At 46.6% G+C, this 24,676-nt stretch overlaps 1 protein-coding gene across 3 annotated transcripts; it reads right to left on the bottom strand.

The window, feature by feature from the left end:
- Positions 1-971: 971 nt before the first annotated feature.
- Positions 972-24,340, bottom strand: lnx1 (ligand of numb-protein X 1). 3 transcript variants are annotated; one of them, XM_069699264.1, is made up of 10 exons: positions 24,156-24,338; positions 12,651-12,904; positions 10,423-10,578; positions 8,247-8,455; positions 7,732-8,160; positions 6,235-6,369; positions 4,365-4,542; positions 3,079-3,325; positions 2,285-2,443; positions 972-2,008 (listed from the first exon to the last, which is right to left on the bottom strand). In XM_069699264.1, exons 1-10 carry the CDS (start codon positions 24,245-24,247, stop codon positions 1,873-1,875), a joined length of 1,995 nt encoding a protein of 664 aa, XP_069555365.1. In that variant the 5' UTR covers positions 24,248-24,338; the 3' UTR covers positions 972-1,872. The 3 variants fall into 3 exon arrangements, with proteins under 3 accessions (XP_069555365.1, XP_069555366.1, XP_069555368.1); XM_069699265.1 differs by having other exon boundaries at positions 12,657-12,904; XM_069699267.1 differs by lacking the exon at positions 6,235-6,369 and having other exon boundaries at positions 24,156-24,340.
- Positions 24,341-24,676: the final 336 nt, after the last annotated feature.

The following is a 24,676-nucleotide window of genomic DNA, read 5'->3' as shown; positions in this document are numbered from 1 at the left end:
CAGACCTGTAGTCTCACAGGACTGCAGGTCCTACAGTGGATAATATATATATATATATATATTTTAGCTTAGAGGATACTGCAGCATGATTGCTTGGCTTTCATGTAAAGGGCGTGCTGTGACATTACTGTTGGACTCTTTTTTTGTTTTTTTTAGTCAAAGTTGAGGCCACGTGGACTCAACAGAAGCTCAGGCAGCAAACAGCAGGCACTGTGGTTAAGGTTTTAGTCCTTTGAGCCCTGGCTTATCGCTCCCAGTGGATAAGAGTGGAGAGACCAGTAACCTCAATCCTGTGGGCCGTGAGCTCTTATTCCTTTAGCATTATTTTCCAATGAAAAAATAAAAGAAAAAAAATCCATCCACTGCATACTCTATGTTGTTTTTTTTTCAGTGTGGAGGAGCTATTAAAGCACAGGGACACCACTGAGCGAGGGCACAAACACCACAGTTTTGAAAGAGGCAGTGGACAAAAGAGGCAGAAAGACAGAAGCGAGGGATCACAAAGGTCTGACAGAGAAACACACACATTTTGAAAGAAAAAAAAAAGACAGATCAAAAATGATCCGTCATGTGATTGTTTGTCATATATGTCCTTTACAGCAGCAGCAGCAGGAGTCGGGGTGATGATGGTGTGGACAAGGACAGTAGACACAAACACACAAAGGCCAGGAGAAGCAGGAAGGACAGGGAGAGCAGCAAGAGGTTCTCTGCTGACCAGGAAAGGAAATGAAAGTCTGACCAACTTTCAGTCTCCCAGTCTGTTTAATGAGAAGAACTGCCCTGTGGCTTCTTCTTACAGCGTTATATCAGAAAATGAATTCGGTTTAATCCTATTAGAAAAAACAAAGATAATTTTGTGTATATGTTTCACAATATGAATGTGTTTTTATCGCTTTTCATATAGTTTTTCTTGACTTGAGAGAAGACTTATGCCTGAAACTGCTTTTAATCAGCTTTCTCACACCGATCTCTTTTTCAAATGACTTTATTGATCTTTTAACCAAATGTACCATCAGATAAACTACACAGGCCGAAGCGTGACAGACAGAACCACAGTAGATGGACCTCAGACCATCCACTGATACACAGAAACCAAGTCAGTTTTTTTTTTCTTAAAAGTAAGAAAATTAGTAAGGCCTCCACAATGTCACCTAATTCAATATTATTTTTTTAACATGTTATGAACACATTGATCCTTTTATTTATTTTTTTCATGTATTTTCCTTGCCAGTGGTTTGATATTTTAGCCATAGCTTCTGAAATAACAGAAAAACAAACTCACAGACAACTACTTGGCAACTCAGTGTCCTCAGGTCAACAGATGAAGATGACAACCACTGTCAGTACAAACAGAATAAAGCCTACGTTTAAAGGCCGTACGACAAACAAACAAAAAAACATATTACAAGTGCTTGGATCAGTACCTTTTTTTAGACACCCAACATTTACAGTAAAGAAATGTGAGTCCAACTTAACGCATATCCTAATATATAACTACTGGAATTGGCAACGTGTTGTGTCTCCTTTCGGTCCTCCCACCCCACTCACTGGATGCTGTTCAAGAGAATGTCCTTTAAACAGAGAACACCCAACATCCTGGTTAGAAGTGTCTCAGGCTTGGATCCTCCCAGTTCAGCGGTCCCAGAGGGTGAGTTAACCTCTGGTAACAGTCCAGTTTTTATGTCTGTCCCTCTCCAAACTCCTGGCAGAGTCTCAGCTGTCCATCAGAAGTGAGGTATCCAAACAGCTATAGCACTAGTCTGAGCTTCTCCCACACAGCAAGCTTAGGGTGGTCAGCCAGTCTAAAGCTCGGTGCTTCCACATTCCTCGGTCAGGGCCGCTGAAGCAATGCTGGATGACTTGGAAACACTGCTACAGCAGGCTGCCCGGCCAGGAGACGATGGTCAGGGTGATTCTGCCCCGAAGCTCCTTCAGAAGGCGAACCAACGCTGTGTGGGTCATCCCCCAAGTACTCTTCCCGTTCACCTCGAGCAGGATGTCCCCACACCTACACAGAGAGAGACAAGTCCATTGACATATTTCACCTGTAAGAATGAACATCGATAAACTGTAGCATCTCGTTAAGGAGACATGCATTAAAACCAAAGATTTACAATGTAATATGTTATGTGGATTTCTTTCTCTTGAAATAATTTTGTATAAAATTGTTATCAAAAAATGATCGTTCGTGAATCGGTATCAAAGTCAAGGTAACGGTAAACATTTTCAATGATACCCGGCCCCAGTCATCGTCAGTAAGAAGTGACGTGCTCTAGCTGAATACCTTATCCTGCCATCATTGTAGGCTGGTGTCCCCTCCACGATGGAGCGGATAAAAAAGGATTGATTGCAGTTGACCTCCTCCTGACCTCCCACAATACTGAAGCCCAAGCTGCCCGAAGTGCTCCTCCGCAGGACAATGTCTTTGCAGCAGTAGAGATGCCTGCATGAGCCAAGAAGGAGATTAAACACACTAATCTCTCCACTGCATCTTCAAATTACACATACAGTATTTCTATACTAAGTACGTGTGCAGCAGCTAGACTGAGAAGACAAAGACCTGGCCGCTCTTTGAATAAAGGTGTGATTTTTCCTTCCTGTAGATGTAAAGCAGTGAGACTAGTATCAGTCTCATAGATAGCCCAGGGCTGAATGAAAACTGCCTTCAAAGCCTTTTTTTTTTGCTGGACTATATTTCCACAGTGACTCAGTATTTGGTTTCAACTCATAATCAATTCTTTGTTGTAGGAGAAACACATTTTTATTTCATCTTTATTTTCATGAAAGCAGGAACAGCAGTTGTTTATAGCTGTCAGTGCACCGCTGTCTTCCTGACAACAAACAAAATACAAACACTACAATCAGTTTTCCATCCTCAGAAGGTTCACTGATATGATATTCAGGCTGGAAAGTTAGTTTTAAAAGTATAATGAGTTTTCTCTTCCCAGCTGCCTCTGTCCAAAGTTCCAGCTGGCAGAGGTCAGAGGGACCAGTGTGAAGGCTGCAAAATAATACTGGGCTCAGAAAAAGTATAAACATGGAGATGCTGCAGCTGCAAAGACACCAGTGGACGCTCACCTGGGTAGCTGCAGCCATGAGACCCACAGTGGGGAGTAATCGTCGTTGGGCAGCGGGCTCTTGGTGCTGTCCGTGGGTGACGGCGTGAGACAAGGTGGCAACGTGCACTCTTGCATGCTTTCGTCGGGAGGACGCATCTCCAAGACCTTGAGCACGACGGGAGAGGAGGTGTTCTTCAGGTTGGCCACGGCCTCGCCTCGCGTCACCCCCGTCAGAACCACCCCGTTCACGTTTAACAAGATGTCACCTGCGGGAGGAGAAGTGGACAGCAAAGCTCATCCTCTGCCCGGGGGTTGCTGCCCTGATAATAGCTTTTTAAAAGACCTCGCAGCACAGAGACTCATCATTTGCCTATTTAATATTCATCAAGCTCCCTGCCAGAGCACAAAAGGGATGATAACCAAGCGCCACCTGTGCTTTAAAAAGCCTCCCAGTGATGAAAGTGGTGCAAAGATAAATAGACAGCAGAGTCCAGCCTGCTAGTAACCAACTCAAAGGACATGTTTGCCCTGCGAGGATATGCAAATGCAAATTGATACTCCATTACAATAGAAATGTTTCATAAGGGCACAAACAGAGACAGCTGCTGCTGCTGTGTCCCATATGAATACAGTAATGTGCACTTTAAACTATGCACAGGACAACAGGCTCAATTTACTTCTGTTCTCATGAAGTCTTTATACCTCTGTGATGCCCCGTCACAGCATCTATATCATTCCTGCAGTAAACAGGGCTTCAGGCTGGGTGGGGGGCTGAGTCTAATGACAGGCTTAATATAGTTATATTTTAAGATGGATAATATGTAAGAATCATCTCCCACCCCCTATGCCTTCAGCTGCATTATGGGATGCCAACACTGTTACTATTACACTCTGTTATTTGTGTGCCCCTCCATGATTTTGCTGTTTCAGACAAATTCCATACAAAAAAAAGAATTAAGCACTGGATAAACTGTCCTGTGGTACACAGTAAGTCCCGAGCACGGCTCTGCTCATGTTTGTTTGTGTTTTTGTTTAAGTGTGTTAGAGCCAATTTGCAGAGCGCTGAACCACAGCAACACTGAAGTGCTCTGTTGGATTAATAACCTTCATAATGAACACGAGTCTAAAGTGTTCATCAATCTCTCCGTCTGTATTATATTATAGTATTCATCACCAAAGACAAATCCACGACAGTCTGCCTGCCATATTGTTCCAATGATTTGCACCACAGTCGTAATACAAAACTCAAGCCACTGACAGAGTGGTTCATATTCTGATAATTAGATGATTAGACATTGATTTTACCTTTGCGGATGGAGCCCTCCTGCCCCACCACTCCATCGGGGTCCACGTTTGTGACATAGATGGGCAGGTCCCACCCTCGGCTGGACATGCCGCCCGCCACCGTCATGCCCAGGGAATCGTATGGCTCCTTAGATAGAGTGACTGTCTTCTCGTAGCATGCAGGCTTCTGACAAGAGTCCTTCACAGGGGACAGACGGCAGAGAGAGAGAGAGAGAGAGAGAGAGAGAGAGAGAGGATAGGTGAAGTGGGGGGGACTTTAATAATGTATGGAAGTGGCTGATTTGAACAGCAACAGGGATGTTTTTTGGCCCCAGGATCACGTTTTTATGCCCTGCTGCCACGGTAACGACCCCAAATTCATAACTGATTTTGCCATTGTGGTGTCTCTAGTATCTTTCCTTGTGTATCCACATTCCTATTAAACACAATAACTCCAAACATGATATGAATTTACACCAAGGGCACCTTCTATAGATTACATAATCTAATTCAATTTTGGAGTCGTGCCTTTGCATAATAATAAGGCCTGTTTTCTCTGAGACTTGCGATAATGGTAGAAGTCACATGAATGCCACCCATGCTGTGCTACGGGAACACAGTCCAATAACACAGACGTGGTTAATGGCTAATTGATGAATGGCCTCATTAGCATAACTGGTGATGTATAATATTCAGTGGTTATTAGGCTGGGACATCAGGTGCCTCAAGTGCGTCTTCATTCCGTGTCCAAGTTTGATACGGAGGAACCGATTTATTTGTTTTGGTGCGGCGAACGAGGCCGTGTGTGGGATCCAGTGAGTGAGATTTTATTGATGGCGAGTGTGTTTGTGAGTCTTTGTGAGGGAGAGTGGAGTACAGTAATGAATCACACATGGACACATTGAGGCTGATGAGATGTAGCTCGCGCGGCTCCACTCGCGTGCTGCATTCACACATTTCTGCTGCGCTCACAGCAGGAGATCACTTGCAGTCACATGACTGACCTGAGGGCACGGCGCTGACTATAGCTGTGTGAAAGCTGTCCACGCTCACTGCCCTCCTACACAATACACCGTGGATGTCATGTGCTGTACACTACTGTGTTGTCGCTCTTAATTAATGCTCTTCAGTGAGCTTCACAGGTGCTGGGAGGATTGTGTTGCCTCCCAACAGAGTCCGTCTCTCGTCTTTATGCTAAGTTAAGTTAACAGACTTCTGGCTATCGTGTCATATTTACCATCCAGCCATCATAAATCTTCCAACTTTTGGCAAGAAAGAAAGTAAGTGTGCCAAACGTAGTTTTTCACAGGATATTAGCTCCAAAATGTGTACTCTTTTGAAAGGAGATACAATTTATTTTGAGGGGTAATGATCGACAGAAGAGCACTTCTCCAGCTGCATTCAAGACATGTTTGAAATCAGACACTTTCAGCTTAAAACAGCCAGTCTAAAAACCCCCTCTTAAGGATGGGTGTGTAAAATGAATAATCATAGAGAGCAGAAGTTTTGACGTCATGCTCTGCTTTCACCTTGGCTCTCTATTCGAGCATGAGAAATCACCAGGAAGGAGCTGGGGGGGGGGATCTTTTCTGGAAGGATGCTGAAAGAAAACTAAATCCTGTCGGGTGTGGGGATGTTTTTCCGTGTGGCAAAAAAAGAAAAGAAAAAAGAAGGGAGACGTGGATGCAAAAATTTGGATGCAAGAAGACTTTCTCGCCACAATGCTTGAATGACACGCTCAGCTTTGATGGGCGAATAATACCTCCATGGATCATTTGCACCTGAAAGGGAATATTTATCATGGAAAGGGGAGACGGCGGAACAAAGCTCCTCTCTGTGTATCAGTACTGTTCCTGTCTCTTGTGTATACGTGTCTGCATGTGCTGCTCACCAGCAGTGTTTGCTCTATATCCACAGGGGAATATGGTGGGGGACCATCCATGCCCCACGGAGCTTCTTGCAGGATGTCTGGGGTGGGCAGGCAGATCTGGCGAGACACTATGAAGTGGACGCGCTCCTCGCTCGCCTAAAGACGGCAACAGACAACACAAAGTTTTGGCTTCAGTTGCAAATGAGTGGTAAGTGGGGAAACTTTTTTTTTTCTTACATTTTGGGGGAAACTTTCAAGATAGTTGAAATTCACTGCCACATAATACCAAGGTGGGTCCAACAGAGTGCAGCACAGTAATGTGAATGGAACAGGGAGAAGCTTTAACCTTAAGTAAGTATTTCAAGTTGTTTCATTTGACCAACATTAGCACCTGAGTTCTACATATTATTCATGACCAGCGGCACGTGCGACTTGAGCAGACATCAAACGAGTGCACATCAAATTTTGTGTCCAATTTTTAGAGAACAGAAAAAAGTTGCAGGGAGCCAAATGTGGCGAGTAGGTGTGGTGGTGAGTCACGACTGGTGGCTGTCTTGACCTGATGCACTTTCGTTGGTCTTGAACCTTTGAATGTTTTGCTCCTCTTGAAACGTGAATGCCACTCGATCGCCTCGCCCGACGCGATGCTTAGTTGCCGTAGAATTTATGAAGCATTTCAAGGGTCTCCCTTAATTTCCCAATTTTGACACAAAATCGGATGTGCTCTCTTGTTTCAATCGACATAACTTGGAACACTTTCTCATGAAGGGTATTGCTTCTCCCTGCTCAACGCACATCACCTTCCTTCTCTTCTTTTTGCACAACAGGAGAAGTTTCTGAACTTTTTCATCCACCCACGGGTTAACCTATCCTCCTCTCTCTGCGATTCAAACTCCCACTACTGTTCTGCCAATCAGACTCCACTCATTCACATTCAAGTGGTCTACCAGCCACGCAGACTGGCCGGCTGCATCTCTCATTCCTTGGAGATTTCCTGCTGGTCTCTCTAGCACAGAGCTGAGTCCTGAATTAGCCGGTCCGGCCCATTATTGCCTTAATTGGACTAATTTAATTTCTTCCCTGCCAGGTCTTAATCTCTGACAGAAAGTGCCTGCTCTGAGAGGCCATCTTGGTTCCTCAGAGACCCAGAAGAGCCAGTCAGATTGCTCAGACTGGAACTCTGAGCCAAGACACCCTGTGCAGTCGGCCGCAGGCTCACTGCAATTAACCACTATTAACCAAAAACACATCCTCATTGACTGGCGGCTACCAGGAACCAGAGGCAGCAGCCGCATGTCCCGGTCCATCAGGGAGTCACCACAATTAAATACTATTAGCTGCAGTGAGTGCAGACACAACAGCACAGCACAACACAATTAGCCTGAATCACCACAATTAACTTTAATACCTCTGGGACTCAGAGTAAGAACAGAACACAGTTGTTTATGATCTGGAACAACATGTGGACAAATTTGCCACAAACTTCCCGCGACTGCCTGCTGCCTTGCCTCGACTGACCTGAATAAGCAGAGCAGCATGTTCTGGTGCTCCGTAACGTAGATCGTGCCCGTTGATGGCCAGCACGCGGTCGGCAACGCACAACTGTCCGTCGCGTGCTGCCAGGCCGCCCTCCAGCAGGTGAAAGATGTAGACGCCGTGCTCCTCCGGCCGCCGCACCAGCTTAATGCCCAGCTGTTCCTCCGGAGTGCTTTTGTTCAGCACCACGTGGATGCTGTCGTCTCTCATGGGATGGTGCGGCAGGCCGTGAGACGGGTTGCCCCCGGTGACGTCGTGGCCGTGCCCATGACCGTGCAGGTGGCCGTGCGAGTGTGAGCGGTAGCGATGGCGTTGCTCTCTGAGCACGGTTAGCCGGAGGAGTTGGCACGGCTGTTTGAGGGTTGCCACGGCAAAGCAGTGGGGTACGTTGCTGATGTCGATGCCGTTTACCTGCGAGGGAAACAGAAATGTAGTTTTGAAAACGGGGGACGCACAACTTTGATTGGTTCTTGCTGTTTTGCGAAACTCATTTTTACCTTGAGGATCATGTCCCCAGGCAGCAAACGTCCGTCCCGAGCAATGACGCCTTCTCGGTAGATGTCCTGGATGAGGATGCGAACCAAGGGCGTCTCATTGCCGCCTACGATACTGATGGCTACTGGCTCCGAGTTATCCACCCGCGTGATCTTAATACTGGTAACCTCACCGTCTGGAATCAGGTGATGCAGCTGAGGAAGAGCCAGCACTGGGAGGGGGAGGAGATTGGGAAACAGAAAAAGGCTGAGTTTAGTTCTACGACAAGAAAAACCCACATTGAGAAACAGCCAAATAAAACAGGAGAGGAAGTGAATGGGGAGGAACGAGTAAGCGCCGCGAAGGGAAAAGAGTTGAGGGAGAACGAGTGGTAGATCGTGGTGGAGAGGTTCAGCAGTGGAAGCAGCTGTCTCTACTCCCTCAGGTTACTAAAACAAACTTGTACAAGCCAAGAGGGAAAATTTACTTGGCTGATTATCCTGTGCGATGTTTGTATCATTAGTCACATACATCTGTAGCAAGTATGCTTGGGAAAACCCTCAATTTGAAATTTCGACAAAGTTATTACTTGGGTGAGGACGTAAGGGAAGTTCTAACACACACAAACAAGCTTTTCACATCGTCTAACCACGACACTGAAAACGTTCAATGATAAAAGCCTTTTATCTCCGAGTTCTTCTTGAAACAAGTGGGGAAAAAAAAATCTTAAATTAGAAGCAGATTTGTTCATTTGTTTTCACATCAAGGATTTTCTGTTTATACAAACCTCGATGTAGACCAACATAAATATACTTTTCTGCTACTTTTATCTCACTCTGTTGTAAGCTGGTGATTTCCAGTGAACAGCAAGAGTGACACATCCTGAACTGGACCATGTGGAAGTGGGTGGGGAGTATTTTGGCCGGCAGCCTTGGTCAGTAACTGACAGCAAGATGCATTACTTGTTTCTTTGGTTATGGAGAAAGTCTCACTCGCGCTCTCTCTCTTTCTCTCCTCTTATTCCTCAGTGGGCCGTCTCCCTCTGCATATGCGTCTCCGTCTCCGTAGCCTCGCTCCTTCATTCTCCTCAGCGCTGCACTTTCTCCAATCCAAAGTCAATATTTTGTCTTTATCGCAGCAGATTGCTTCGAGGGTGGAGAGCACATTAACGGAGACCTGCAGCTATTATGTAACTCTTCTTTTTCTCTCCATCACACAGCCTTTCAACCTCTGTCTTACTCCATCTTGTCATGTTTCCCCCCCCTCCACTCCTCCGTCCATGGGGACATCATAATGCTTTTATTTGTTTCTTTACTTCCATTGGTGTTTTTTTTTTTCCTTCTGTTGCCACTCTTCCCTCCATTTTTTCTGTATGGATATATCTCTACCTCTCTCCTCCATATTCCCCGTCTATCTTTGTCTCTCCAACGGCAGGCAATGAATATTTAATCTATTCTCTCAGCCTCCTCAGTGATGGCTTCAGAGAGTAATCTAGTCCCCGATCATTCGTCATCCTTCATTCTTACGCAATACGCCGTTCCTCCTCCTCTTCCCATCACGCTGCACTTCTTCTGTAACTTTATGCTCCATTATGGTCGACTATATTTCCTCCACTTTACTATCTCGAGGGTCAGGCTGTGAAAATTACATTAAATACCAGTAGAGCACATTTTCTTTATTGCATAACATCTTATGGAGCATGTCTAGAACACTGCTCTCTCTCTGGGGACGACTCCATCAAGTTGGTGCAAACCTAAAGACGAGGACGTAAGGAGGTAGTGCTGATGGAGAAGGAGATGAAGAGGGAAAAGACTTCGAGGAAGAGATTGAAAAGCTGAGCAGGAGGTGGAGAGGGGACAAGTGTCATCGGCCACATGTCCAGTGACCTCTGGTATCCAAAGTGCCTCAGGCTGCCGCTCCCCCTCCTGATCTGTCTGTAGTGATGCACCAGTGGACTTATGCAATCTGCAGCTGAATTATTAAAGAAACATATGCTACTGTTACCCCCTAACGGCTCCCACCCTGTCACCCTGCTCATACAGCTGAGGGAACATCACAAATATACACATTTGGAAACACACACACACACACACACACACACACACACACACACACACACACACACACACACACACACACACACTGAAACCCTCTTCAAAGACCTTAAAGTATCAAAGATACAACGGCTGTGATCCATACCTTCCTGTGGCACGTTGGAGTTTCTGGCATTGTCTCTCTCCTCGGATGTCTCATTGCTGACTGCGTTGCCACTCTTGGTCCTCCGCAGGACACTGAAGGCCCGGTTCAACCTCCTGAAAGAGCGGCTCCTCACTGAAGTACGGTCAAAATTCCTGACTGCAAAGGAGACAGGGGAGGAAGAGAGGCACTTTATAGACTACCTCACCCTCAACATGCCCAGACATGTCCTAGTCTGGCTCTGCACAGCCAATGGAAAGCCTCCTCACAAGTGCATATAAAAAAACAATACAAGCTATGTGTTGTTGTGTTGTTATACATACTTGTGAGAAGATAAAATACCTGTATGATGCAAGAAGTCCAGTTTGAATTTTACCCAGGAGTTTTAAATCTTTCTAAAAATCTAAACACTGCACAGTGATTCTATGAAACAAGATGTTTCAACTCACTCCAAGTTTTGTTAGAGATGTTAGTTGGATTAGGAGGACCTGTGTTTGAACTTCTGGCAACTTTACAAAACAGAGGATCCTACTTCCACACCCACTTCAGCCCGTGATTGGCCGGCTGTTTGGAAACCAGAGATAGACAGGCCTCTAACTTTCCTTGTTAGCTCTCTTTTTGTAGCACAACTATACATGGAACTTTCAAAATCTTTGAGTTTAGCCATTTGGCAGAACCCTTTTGATTTCCAAAATGCTTGAACAACATGTCTTATACTAGCTCAGAGTGAAAAACTGGCCTTCAGGCTATAGAGCAAAGTTTTAACGAGAGGTCCCCATTTTTTTTGCATTGTGAAACAAATACAAGGACTCACCAGCGCAGCATGTTACACATTCCTGCTGCAGGTTTTACTACATTCAGTTAATTAGCAAGTAAAGGCGGCAACACAACAGCAATGCACACACAGAGGCATTGAAGAAGAAGAGTGCTGAATTAAGGATGCACCAAACTGACCTTTTCCTTCCCAGTACAGATTATAAGAATATACAGAGAGTATTTTGGCGAAAAGCACTGAATGTAATTATACTTTCGTTTGTTTCCAAGAAAACACCCGCATCTTTCACGTAAAAGATTTTTTTTTACCAGACAACCTGTGTATTGGAACACCCACCGTGTCACTGCAGTGTTCTCACTGACATTCATGAGTTTGGGGTTCTAATTTCCTCTGGGATAACTTTTCCTTCCAACTTTTATTCGTTGAGTATCTTTCAACAAGCTAAAATAATGCATCTTTTTTGGGGGACGGAAGAAGCTGCTTTCAACCGGTGGCTCGTTAATTAATAAAACCCAATCCGTGCTGAGTATAGTTCCATGGTTGCATAACTACAGCGGTGATATAACACACCGTGGACTCCAGTGACCATGTCCAAAAGACACCCTCCCAGAGAGACTCTTGTCTGGTACTTTGCTTTTCTTAGAAAAACACATTGAGGCTACAGGACGCTGCAGTGGAGAGGCAGCAGCCCCCGGCTGGCCGCACCGAGCACGGGGCAGCGAGCCTCTGCAGCGCCCCTCCCTCCCTCCATCTCTCTCCGTCCCTCTGCGGGCCCGGGGAGATGCGAGGGCTCCTGACAGCCACATTATTCTTTAAAAGCGCCAGCCACTTCTGGAGCTGACAGCTTGTTCAGCAGTAGTGGCGCTCGTGGTGGTGGTGGGCGCTCAGCTGGCCGGGCCTAAAGTGCTGGTGCAGCGTCATTCAGTGTTCCCACCGCCTGAGCGCGTACTTCAGCGGAGGAACATTCGTGACTGCTTCCTGGTTTCACAGGTGGGAGCAAAAGGAGGGAGCGCCACGATCACGTCATCAGGCATTAACGAGCTCGCACCGGCCTATATTTAACCCGCCTCTCCTTCTACTTCTCCTTGACTGCATAATGCGCCTGCCCACTCAGTGACTCTCTCTCTCTGCATCTTTTCCACCAACAGATTTTATGGATCGGTGAAGAAAAAACAAGGCAGTGGAGCTAATAGGTTAATAGGATTTCTATCAGAGACCATTAGGCAGAACAAAGACTGTATTTGAAGTTGAATGAGCGCCTGAGTTATTCGTCACGAGTGTGCAGGTGTAAATGTGCGTTTGTACACAGATGACTGGCATCTGGTTTTGACGGAAGAGCTCTCTACTCTATTGATTTTCAGCCGGTCACTCTGGCTCTCCCCTCCGGCTCTCTCGTCAGATAACGTGAGGGTAACGTCACGCGCGATCACACACAGACGTTCGTTCGCCCACTCACACTCACTCTTCTTGGTGCTGCTGCGAGCGGCCAGGCTGGTCGTGCTGCCCGACTGGCTGTTGTCCTCCATGCTGGGGTCGAAGGCGGGGTTGACCAGGCCGGGCTCGTCCGACAGGAGGGCCACGGCGGCGGAGGCGGGACCGTCGTTGGGCAGCGTGGCGATGGTGAGCTCCGACGTGCTGTCGGTGCATTCGCCCTCCTGCGAGCGTCGCTTCCTGTCCGCTGAGAGCCCATAGTGAGAGGCGCCTTTACACCTGCACGCATGAGAAACAAAAGGTCAGGCTCCAACACCGATCACAGAGCGGCTGCAGTTACTACGGGATGTGTTGATGACAGGGCAACGCTGATGATGTATGATAGCATGCACAAAGGCTGTAATGAACTAAATGTTGAAGCAGAAGTCAGCAAATTTATGTCAACATCTCCGGAAAAGGTCAGATTCTCAAGACTAATGTGAGCAGATTTCAGCATCGCCTGCAGCCTGCTGCCTCGGCACGCTGACCGCTCTCTTCTGCTTTGACACCGCCTCACACAAAGACTACTTATCTGACCTTAACACTCAAGCAGCACCTCTCTGAGGTACCACACAGCCCGTACAATGAAGCACAACAACAAATGTTCAGGCGGGATACATTTTCCGGGGCTCCCGCTTAGAATTCACACGGCACCTCTCCGAGAATGTGCCAGAAATGTCATATTTACCCTCATAAACAACAACAAAATACCCGTCGCCCGTGTGACACTATCTGTAATCACATGTTGGGAGGTTTTCTCTGTGGCTGCAAGTGTGAGCGACCCTGACAGATGATTGAATAAAAATAGTACAGAGTGACGGCGGATAACTGACACTGCATTTGAATATAAAACAGATCGTCTCGATGTTGTTTTTCTCCCAAAAAACAAATCTAATTCCTAAGTTCCAGATGTCTCCTCGCTGTCAACAACAGCACCACCCCAACACATTCCCTCTCTCATCCACACATACTCAGACACACTCGCGCACATTTTATGCTACATGCCATGAAAGGCTTTTCACACTGACAATATTAAATTGGGAATGTTTGTGTGTGAATTAAAGATATCCCTCGAGCAGAGTATTGTCTTGTTGGAGAATTTTCCTCCATCTGTAAGCCATAAAGGCTTTGAGCTGACGCTTCATCAGAGGCAGGAATAACTCTGGCTTGTCTCTCTGGCTGTCTCTGCGGAGCCATCAGCACAAACATTAACTGGGTTTTAATGAGCTGGATCAAACCCAGACTCCACTTCAACAGTAGCTCAGAAAAACAAGGGGAGCGGCATCCTTTCCTCCTGCGCTGTGAGGACTTTCGTGCAGGATGTGGAGCCAGGAAGGAGAGGTTAAGTATAAAAGCAAGATAAAATGTTGGGCATCGCAGCAAAAGAAACAAGGTTACACACTGGCGAGCCCACTTGAGCCCGCTGAGGCCATCGGCCCCCTCAGGGCGCCACATCACCAGGAGCAGCATTTTGTCTCAATAACAGAGCTGTCGTAGTGGGTCATGCACTCTGTCCGCGTTTCACGAGGAAAATCATTTCATCCTGAAGTGGGCTCTACATCTCACTTTGTAGCCACGGGTCAGACTCTCTGATAGATACAACATTGCATGAAGCTGAAGTGCCTATTGATCTCGCTGTGTGACATAACACTGCCATCCACCACATGCGTGTGTGTGTACCTGTATGTGGGCAGTGCCACTGTGAGTTATTCTTGTTCATTCAGTCAGCAAATTGAATGCTATCAAGCATGTCCAAGCAGCAACATACCACTTAACTGAGTGAAGTGTTTGAATAGAGCAATATTTCAATCAACAGCGGAGGAGAGGGCAACGCTGCAGTCGTGAGGGGGCAGAAGCTTTTCTGGTGTCACTCACTGTCAGATCCTTGAAATAAAGTTTGAAAATGGACCGACAGTATCTTTGTGTAAAAAAACCAGAAGCCAAACCAATACCTGTGTGCACAAATATACATCTGATGTGTGCTTGTATGCTTTAAGACATGTGCCATTTTCCTCCTGCCGCTACGAAGACTGCAGCTAGTGACGTAAATTGTTTAACCTATTTTTTTTTATTGTTTAACAGTGGAAAACATTGCTTGATGACTAAGATTTCAAATGGCTTGTTGTTATCAAATGAAAAAATAAGCTGATTAATATTTCTCAGAGGCAGAGTAAGGAGAGTATTAGCCATGCTGGCGTCTGTTAGCTTTGCTTTTTGGGATGGCAATGCTGGGCTGATCATCTGTTGTTCAATTTAATAAATAAATAATCAAAGTCGAGGAAGCTATAAGTATCACGGCTGTAAGCTCTAAATCAAACACTGTGAATATTTCAACACACTCCAACATACAGAGATACAGCATCTCTAAAAGCATTACAGATCACAGCTGAAAGAATTATCAGTCAGTCTGATCATGTTGTGTCTAATGAATTCACTGAGGTCCTCAGGCCGACGTTATTATGTACCCCTAAATAGATTAAATGGCTCCTCTATGTCTTTTATTCCTTCTGCTATGAGGCTACGAAAGCCTGACAGTAGTCATTTTAAATGTCTGAGACAGTCTTTGAATTTGGTTACTTGGATGGATTACAATGTATTTTTTATCTATAACTTATTATAACTTATTTTCCTTATATCGACCTCTTTATGTTGATGTGTGACTATTCTACTTACCTGAGTCTTAGAGTTGTGTGTACGGACTGGGTAAGCTGCACGAGTTGCCCTTCTTGGGATCAGTATTGTTGTCTGAATCTGAGATTCCAGTTTTAATCATATTTAATTTTTATACAGCTTAATGCTGCTGTGACTTTTCCTGTGTAACAATGGCCTCCTTAACTTTAATTCCTCGCAGTTAGTGTTGTATATAGAGTCACTCCCTACCAAAGCCGTGTGGAGCAGCACCGACTGTAATGTACAATGCTCAAAAAAATAAAGGGAACACTTAAACAACACAATGTAACTCCAAGTCAACCACACTTCTGGGAAATCAACCTGTCCAGTTAGGAAGCAACACTGATTGTGAATCAATTTCACCTGCTGTTGTGCAAATGGAACAAACAACAGGTGGAAATGAGGCAATTATCAAGACAACCCTATAAAGGAACGGTTCTGCAGGTGGTGACCACAGACCATTTCTCTGTCTTCATCCTTTCTGGATGATTTTTGGTCACTTTTGCATTTTACCAGTGTCCTCACCACTAGAGGTAGCATGAGGTGTCTACAACCCACAGAAGCTGCTCAGGTAGTGCAGCTCATCCAGGATGACACATCAATGCACGCTGTGGCAAGAAGGTTTGCTGTGTCTGTCAGCACAGTGTCAAGAGCACGGAGGACATACCAGGAGACAGGTCGGTCCACCAGGAGACGTGGAGGGGGCCGTAGGAGGACAACAACCCAAGCAGCAGGACTGCTATCTGCTCCTTTGTGCAAGGAGGAACAGGAGGAGCGCTGCCAGAGCCCTACAAAATGACCTCCAGCGGGCCACTAATGTGCATGTTTCTGCTCAAACTGTCAGAAACAGACTCCATGAGGGTGGTACGAGGGCCCGACGTCCACAAGTGGGGCCTGTGCTTACAGCCCAACACCGTGCAGGGCGATTGGCATTTGCCAGAGAACACCAAGATTGGCAGCTTCTCCATCGGTGCCCTGTGATCTTCACGGATGACAGCAGGTTCACACTGAGCACATGTGACAGACGTGATGGAGTCTGGAGACGCCGTGGAGAACGTTCTGCTGCCTGCAACATCCTCCAGCGTGACCGGTTTGGCGGCGGGTCAGTGACGGTCTGGGGAGGCATTTCTTTGGAGGGCCACACAGCCCTCCATGTGCTAGCCAGAGGTACCCTGACTGCCATTAGGTACCAGGATGAGATCCTCAGACCCATTGAAGACCATATGCTGGTGCAGTGGGCCCTGGGTTCCTTCTGATGCAGGACAATGCTCGGCCTCATGTGGCTGGAGTGTGTCAGCAGTTCCTGCATGATGAAGGCATCGATGCTACGGACCGGCCTGCCCGTTCCCCAAACCTGAATCCAATCCAGCACATCTGGGACATCGTGTCTCGTTCCGTCCACCGACGCCACGTCGCACCACAGACTGTCCAGGACTCGACTGATGCTTTGATCCAGGTCTGGGAGGTCGTCTCATCAGGAGCATGCCCAGGTGTTGTAGGGAGTTCATACAGGCACGTGGAGGCCACACACACTACTGAGACTCATTTAGACTTGTCTTCAGGAATTTCCACAGAAGTTGGATCAGCCTGTGATCTGATTTTTCCACTTTTATTTTGAGTATAATTCTGAATCCAGACCTCCATGGGAAAATGATTTTGATTTCCATTGATCATTCTTATGTTATTTTGTTCTCCAACACATTCCACTAAGTAATGAGTAAAAATTTTCAACTGGAATATTTAATTCATTGAGATCTAGGATGTGTTGTTTAAGTGTTCCCTTTATTTTTTTGAGCAGTGTAGTTTCTGACAGAAAAATGTGCTGCCTTTTTCTCACACACACACACACACACACACACACACACACACACACACACACACACACACACACACACATACACTTTTGACAGGGTCCTGCATGTAACTGCCGGTTGGCACTGACTACATGGAACTGCAGACTTAGACAACATTCCCCTGTTTCACCGTGGGTAGTGGAAAATGGAAAACCACAGTCAGTCAGTGGAGATGGGAAAATACCACTGAATACGGGTTCATTCAGTTACATAAAATGTTCAGACCACCCAGAAAAAAACGCTGTGCAAGTACTAATGAATACACCTTACACACTGCTTTTGAGCCTGCGTGTGAGCGGCTGTCTGACTGTGGAAGATCTAAAGAGGTTCATTTCTTCTATTGTGATTTCTACAGCTCGGATGAAGATGATAAAAAAAAAAACAGAGAAAATACAGTGAGTCCCAGAGAGTTTCCATCACAACACTGTAACGCACGCAGCACGCAGCCATTGTTTAGTGGACGACTGGTTTATTAACGGCTTTGTCTCCTGTTAATTAAAATCTCCTTCCTCCCGGGGATAAGAGTCGCCTTAAAGCCGAAGCAATATCTCATCTGCTTAGAATTTTAATGTCTGAGGTTGACTGTTAAGGCCAGAGTCGGCGCTGTGTGAGGTTACAGGAAGGGAAGCATGACAGAAAGCCCTTGTCTCTCTCATCAGGGTCACCCTGCCAAGGTAAGCGAGCCACATACGTACAGTACCAACACTTTTCCCATCCTTTGGTGGATAATGATGGGACTTTGAGTGCTTATACAAAACTATTCTAAAGCGTACTTTTTCAGGGGATGATCACCGAGCTTAGAGGGGGCTCATTAGCACTGCAGTATCCTTGTCTCGGTCAGCCTCAGTTATCACATCATCTCTCTAAACCCCGGGATCTGTGGCGAGATAAAGAGGGAAGACACAAAAACATCCTCAGCAATCATCCTCCCCTGCTCCCTGACGCTCCCCTACTTCCTCCTCCCCTCTCTCCTCTGCTCTTCCCAGCCCAATAACAATTACCCATGATGCTTTCAGTGACACGGTGGTCGTGCCGAGGCGGCCTGGCTGTGACACAAACAGCCCTGTTCTTGTGATGTGAAATAAACACCAGCTCACAACTCATCAAAGCCCGTGAGATTCTCCAATCCTCTTTAGGGGTGAGTGGATTATCCCTCCTAACCCAAATACTCTCTCCGCTCCCTGACTGCTACGGACAATCGTGTTGGGCCACACTCTGCATGCAGCGCAAATTACCTCCGCTGGGGTGACAATTCCAGGTCAGATACACAAACTGGGCTCAGTCTCAGTGCACGTTTTCACTTGTGTGATCGTGTCAATGGTTTGTAATCAGAAGCGCTGTTTATACGCAAACCCATTCGGTGTCTATTAGAGCCGAGCCGCCGCCTGACCTGCATGTAACCCACAGTTTGACTGACTTTGCCTCTTTTTCTCCTTCCTACTTCTTCATCAGTGTGGAAGCAGCAGAAGGCACTTGTTCCTGAAGAGTTTCTGACGCTCCTGAAAATACACCAGCAACACCTGACACGTAAGAACCCGGGGAGAAAAGGAAAGAATCTGCTTGTGCTGTGAGCCTGGAGGAAGCATGCAGGTTTTTCTCACCCGAGAATGTGAGGAATACAACAAGTGTGTGTGTTTGAGTGTGTGAAGGTTTTCTGTGTGACAAAGAGAGTGAGAGAAGCTTAAAAGTGACAACATGTGTTGCTTTGATGTTATTCTTGGAGCACTAATGAATATGGGGATGCACAGGCACAGTTGGTTATATTTTCAACTTCGTAGTCATTTTAGAGCTCAGAAACATGCTTGTGCCTGCACGACTTTAAAATACAAAAGATCCTTTTAACCAGCTGCTACTGGACAGAGGAGGAAACAGAACTGTTTGTGTTTTTCTCACCATAAAGTGTCTGTCCAGGAACGCTGTCTATCCTTCTTGTCACTCTCATTGTAAAGGAAAACAATGTCACAAAAAGAATCTTTAAAATCCAGAAATTCAGTTTGGACCCTGGCTTTACTGAACATCTAATCCATCTGATTCAGGGAAAGAAATCTGTCCGTCTACAGCAGCTTTTGGTTGTTTTATCACACAGGGATAGACACAAATTATCCAAACAGGAATGTGGGTGCAGTGTGGGCAGGGATGGTGGCCATTAATTGAATTTATGTTGATAAAGGCTTGAATTGAATATCTCTCCTTGATTAGATTAGTATATCAATTACTCCGTTACTACGCATTTGGGCCACATGCCGAGCACATAAAGTAAAGTTTGATTGGGAGGGAACAGACAGAATGATAGATAGATACATAGAGCGAGGACGCGACATAAAGACAGAGTAATCCAGTTAATGATGAACTAGAGGAGTGTTAATCAGAGGATGCGCTGGTGTGTTGATTGGATCCGCCTGATGCGAGAGGTAATCCCATCTGCTACATAAGGAGGGGGCGAGGACTGCGGCTAGAGGGGGCCGTCTCTGTTGTGGGAGGAAAATTTGGCTAAACTCGTTTCCATAGACAGATCTGCTAAATTGAAGCAGGTTGCTCGCCTCTGCTGGGTGCGACTCTAAACAAAAGTGAACGTGTACAGCGGCGGATAAATCCCATCTTTGTGTTTGAAATTTTTCCCATTGTGCTCCAGTGTAGCGATCAGTGGACCGGCAGGTTTGGCATGCTCGGTTCTGAGTGTTTACGAGCAGAAGAGGCGAGCAAGCCTCCCAGCCAGCACAGTGTCAGTCGAGTCAGCCTGTTAGAAACAGCCCAAACTCTGAGTCATGCTTTTTTTTCGGTCCAATCGATGCGAGCGATCATCAGTCGAGGCCTGACCCCATGATCAGGCTGGAAGAATATTTATGCAGCATTTACTGTGTCAGTGTCTGGTTTCAACCAAGAGGGCAAATCTCTCACTCTTTTTGTCAACACAGAAGAAGAGCAGAGGAAGTACGAGAACTGATTTATTCTCTGCTGTCTGGCTCAGCTGGATCTCAGCTTACTAATGCACCTTATGCATGTCCACCTCACCAGTGGCTGTTCTCCAGCCCTGCAGTGAAATACTATGTACATTTCTCCCACTGAAGTGCTGAACTGTAATTCCCTCCACACTACAGTACGTGATCATGCAGAATCCCCACCGGGCAGCTGTCCCACATTGCTCTTTGCACCTTTTTAGCCTATATTTCTCACTCTGTGCCACAGTAGCCCTTGGTAGTGTCCTGGTTTCCTCTACCTCCACGTGCCGCGGCACAACGGCCTGAAACACAGCCAGAGCTGGTCGGCGCGACCCGACGCTCTGTCACTCAGCAGGGCACTGTTCACGTGAGAGACTAACTCCACACCGATGTCAGTTACACCTTGCTGGGCGCTCGTATGGAACCCCCTCCTACAGATCAGCCTGCCGCAGACAATGTACCGTGTTAAACACGTCAAGCCTCAAAGCCTGTAAAGAGCAGCCACACTGTGAGCCACCCAGAGCCAAAGGTTAACAGACGGCCGTTTTCTCAATGCACCCGTCTCCAGTGATATGGCTAAGAAAGTAGGGCACTCGATGTAAATGATTCAGAAAAGATATGAAAGGGTGCTGCAACAAATATAAATGTAAAGTCTGAAACTCAAAGCCTCCTCTTCATGCTGACACTAACACCTGTCCGCCTTGCTGCCGTGCTGTCTTTCTGCTCCAGCAGAGACACATCAGAGAGGACGGCTCTGCGAAAGTAAACACTCTGACCTGCTACTCATTTCTCCTCATGAATAAATGAATACATACATATTTCATCTGTTCTTTTGCGTGTATTTACACATGCATCGAGCACACTTCAATTACACAGCTTAAAGTGTGTGTTTCATGTGTGTGAGTCAGTGCGTGTTTGCTTTATGTAGAGCGTAATGCATAATATGAGATCTATGCATTTGTATGTTTGTTTGCGGACATTTTTCCGTGTGTCCTCTACATGTGTCCCTGCCCCGTGTTTCCTTTCATGTCTGATTGTGCTGCTGCTCGTAGCTTCTGTTTTCCCCATGCATATAAATGCTCCCATGATGGATTCCATTGGATGTGCTTCATATGGCAGAATCCGGTGCGAAGAAATAATTAAGCAGAATTAATGTTATCGCTTTTAGAGAGCCGTGCAAGTTGTTCAGGGAGGTAGGAAGTAGCCTGATTTTTATCTCTCAACCACTCTCCCAGTGGCCTTCTATGTATTTATGGCCTGCAAGATACAATGTGAGGGCTGCATGGCTACAAAACTGGGATTAATATTTAATCCAAACAAAAGTCTAATTAGCGAAGCCTGCCCCACACTCAGAGCAGACAGGAGGCCGAAAAGGAGGCGGCACGGTGCGCTGCCTCAGTCCGCAGGTGGACTTGGTAAAAACAAAAAAAACAAAAAACGGAATCATTTCATTGTTCAGATCTAAAGAGTTGAGCGGCGGGTGGGTGGCTAATCCTGTTAGGATGCGCCCATGCTGAAGATGTCCGGAGCACTGGGAGTGCGCGGTGATCAAACACCTTCTCGATGAGGGCTGAAAGGACGGAAGCTAAGCTAATCATAGTGTTTAAGACATCTCAGCCTGGGTCCAGAAATGAACACAGATTAATCATTAATGCTCTACAGCACTGCACTGTGATCATCAGGGGAGGCCATGTGGGCTGTGGGAGGGAACAAGCGCGCTCTAAGTGTGTGTGTGTGTGTGTGTGTGTGTGTGTGTGTGTGTGTGTGTGTGTGTGTGTGTGCGTGCGTGCGTGCGTGCGTGTGTGTGTGTGTGTAAAATATCACAATCCAGTTGCTCTCCAGTGTGTGCCAGTGCTACGTTTCTATTGGCTGCTGCTGACAAAGTACAATGACAGTAACCATATTAAGCATTTAATCACAGAGGAACGTTTATTTCCCCTTTGCAACCGTTAGCCTGTAAACAAGCCTGTGCATGCACGTCGACGTGTGAGGAAGACAGATTACAGCCACTCTAATTTTTTTTTTCCCACGCAACGTAAACTCACTGTAGTAATCAGACAAATTGAAAGACATCGGGAAAAGAAAAGAGGGGAGGGAGGAAGAGGAGTGGAGCGAGGGAGCAGGAGAAAACAAGAGGCGCAGGAGCTGGAGGCTGCTCCTGTCAACAGTATGGATAAAGATAAATGGTGTGCCACTGCTCTCTAGCCAGGCAGAAAAACACCACGTCCGCGTTTGTCTGCTCCTGGTTTCTCTCTCTGTCATGTCATAATCAGCAAAAAAAAAAAAAAAAGGGTCACTGTCAACCAGCAGCAGAGACACTCTCCAACACACGCTGTCAATATTTCTCACTCAGAGGGTTGTAGTGAGTGTCAGAGAGAAATCTGATGATGTTATTTACCAACGAGCCACATGCCGGGGCACGCTGGGTGCCATCACCATGGCAGCCATATGTATGGCCAGATGGAATGCAAGCACAGGAAGTGACCTTATAGCCTCCTGTCTCCTCTCATCTCCCCTCTGCTGCACGAGTCATCCACTTCATTTCCATTCTTATGGCGTCCTCTTTTCTGCTCACAATCACACGGGATGATTTCATCGTTCTCTTCTAACCTCCTCACTCCCCTTACCTACAGTATATCACCCATCTTTCCCCGCCCCTCCTCCCCTCTCCTCTTTGGCGTCTGTAGCTGTCCGACATGGGCTCTTGGTGTCTGCAGGAGCTAAAGCCCCACTCAGAGGAGAGGCAGCATACAATGAAATGAGGGGATTTGCAAGGCGCTCCATTGTTCCATGTATTCATGCAGCATAATGGGACATTTCCGTCAGACTGGAAGAGAGGAGCGGTAGCTCAGCTCGGGGATCAGAGCGCTCCGGCTTCACACGGAGCTACTGAATGTAGTCAACATTAACTCCCACACAAAGAGAGTCTGGGGGCCAATACAGCAGACAGAGCAGAGTTCAGAGGAACAGGAGCCAAGAACGAAGATAATGTGACGTGCAGTGTAGTGTAGAAAGATGACTCAATCTGTCAGTTATTCAGTAAATTGAGTTTTTGATGATTGAGTGTCAATTTGACTCTATTTGAAAGCAGAAAATATGAGTTTATACCATTTATATCAAACTACTGGCCGCACAAAACAAGCAATATCAAGATGTTGTCATGAGTCCTGGGAAATTGTGGTCATTTTTGTTATTGTTGACATCTTTAAACGACTAATATTAATCTTAAAAAAATATTTTGAGAGTCAATGATGAAATTAAAAATGTTGACACACACATTGAGGGTGTGTTTCCAGCGGTGTTAAAGGCGATGTTTACTGAGGATGCGATATCATTCAAAAGGAGACATTGTGTAACTGTGTGCCGACAGGTGTGTTTTTATGCCATGAGCTGTTTAAAATGGGTTTTGTTGATATTAAAGATAACGAAGATGGTGTATACATAAAGGATTGTGCAGTGTGCATTGAACAGATGCCATCCAAGAGCAGCCAGCTGTGAAGTTTTAATGCTGAAGCGAAAGTCTATTCCAAAAACAAACACACCGTGGTTACAACCGTCCACATAGCCGGACGAGACTCAACGTACACAGTGTTTAAAGTCCACAACTGTGAGCAAATGCGCGCTGACATTTCGTTGCGATCGATACAGTATAGTCACACACTCACACATGCTGCTAAAGAGAGAGGGAGAGAGGGGGAGAGATGCCATGCTGCAGTGCCGCTCTGTAGCATCCAAACTGTCCTGGACAGCAGAGAGCTGTGTACCTGCTGGCTCTGCTGCATCCACAGCAACCAGTGAACAAAGCATCAGGAAGCAATTCAACACGGACGAACACCCTGACTCTTCAGGTGATCAGTCAAATGTAAACACTGCAAGTTACACGCAAACGGATGGGCGGAAGAAAGGCACAGTAACACAACAACAACAACAACAACAACGACAGCAGCTGCATGGTGGGTTGATGGAGGGGAGAGATGGGGTGATGCTGGTGTGAAGAGGATGCAGGATGAGGCGGAGTGTTGTACTCACAGTTCAGAATAGAGGATGTGCAGGTTGCCCAAATTGTCTGTGTAGTTGGCCGGGCTGAGCCAGGGCAGAACCAGCAGCAACAGAGCCTTCATGGTCAACGCTTGGCTCTCTCTCCTCTCTTCCCCCCCCCCTCTCCTCTCCTCTCCTCTTCCTCGTTCTCTCCTCTCTGAACTGTAGCTCTCTCCTCTCCGAGTCCCCCCTCCTCCCCCTCCTCCTCCTCCACCTCCAATTCTCCGAACCTGGCCGTGCTGACCCCCACCTCCCCTCCTTCGCCTGCCTTCCTTCTCTAGGCTCTCGGATCTGAATTAAGCCTCCACTTCCTACCTTTCCTCCCCCGCTCTCTCTCTCTCGGTCCCCCCGTCTCTACTTCTTGCTTGTCTGACTTTCTTTCTCTGCCTCAGGCTGGCTGCCTGGTCATCTCAGCTGCAGAGGCAAACGGGCCGGTTGCCAGAGGTTGAAGACGGAGCGGCGGAGGAGGAGGAGGAGGAAGAAGAAGCAGCAGAAGCAGGTGCAGAGGAGAA

The sequence above is a fragment of the Brachyistius frenatus genome, unplaced genomic scaffold, assembly GCF_029030835.1.
Source record: "Brachyistius frenatus isolate BFR_SWC_R1_liver_20210118 unplaced genomic scaffold, ASM2903083v1 Contig_29, whole genome shotgun sequence".
Classification (NCBI taxonomy): domain Eukaryota; kingdom Metazoa; phylum Chordata; class Actinopteri; family Embiotocidae; genus Brachyistius; species Brachyistius frenatus.
This window is presented reverse-complemented; position numbering and strand designations above follow the sequence as displayed.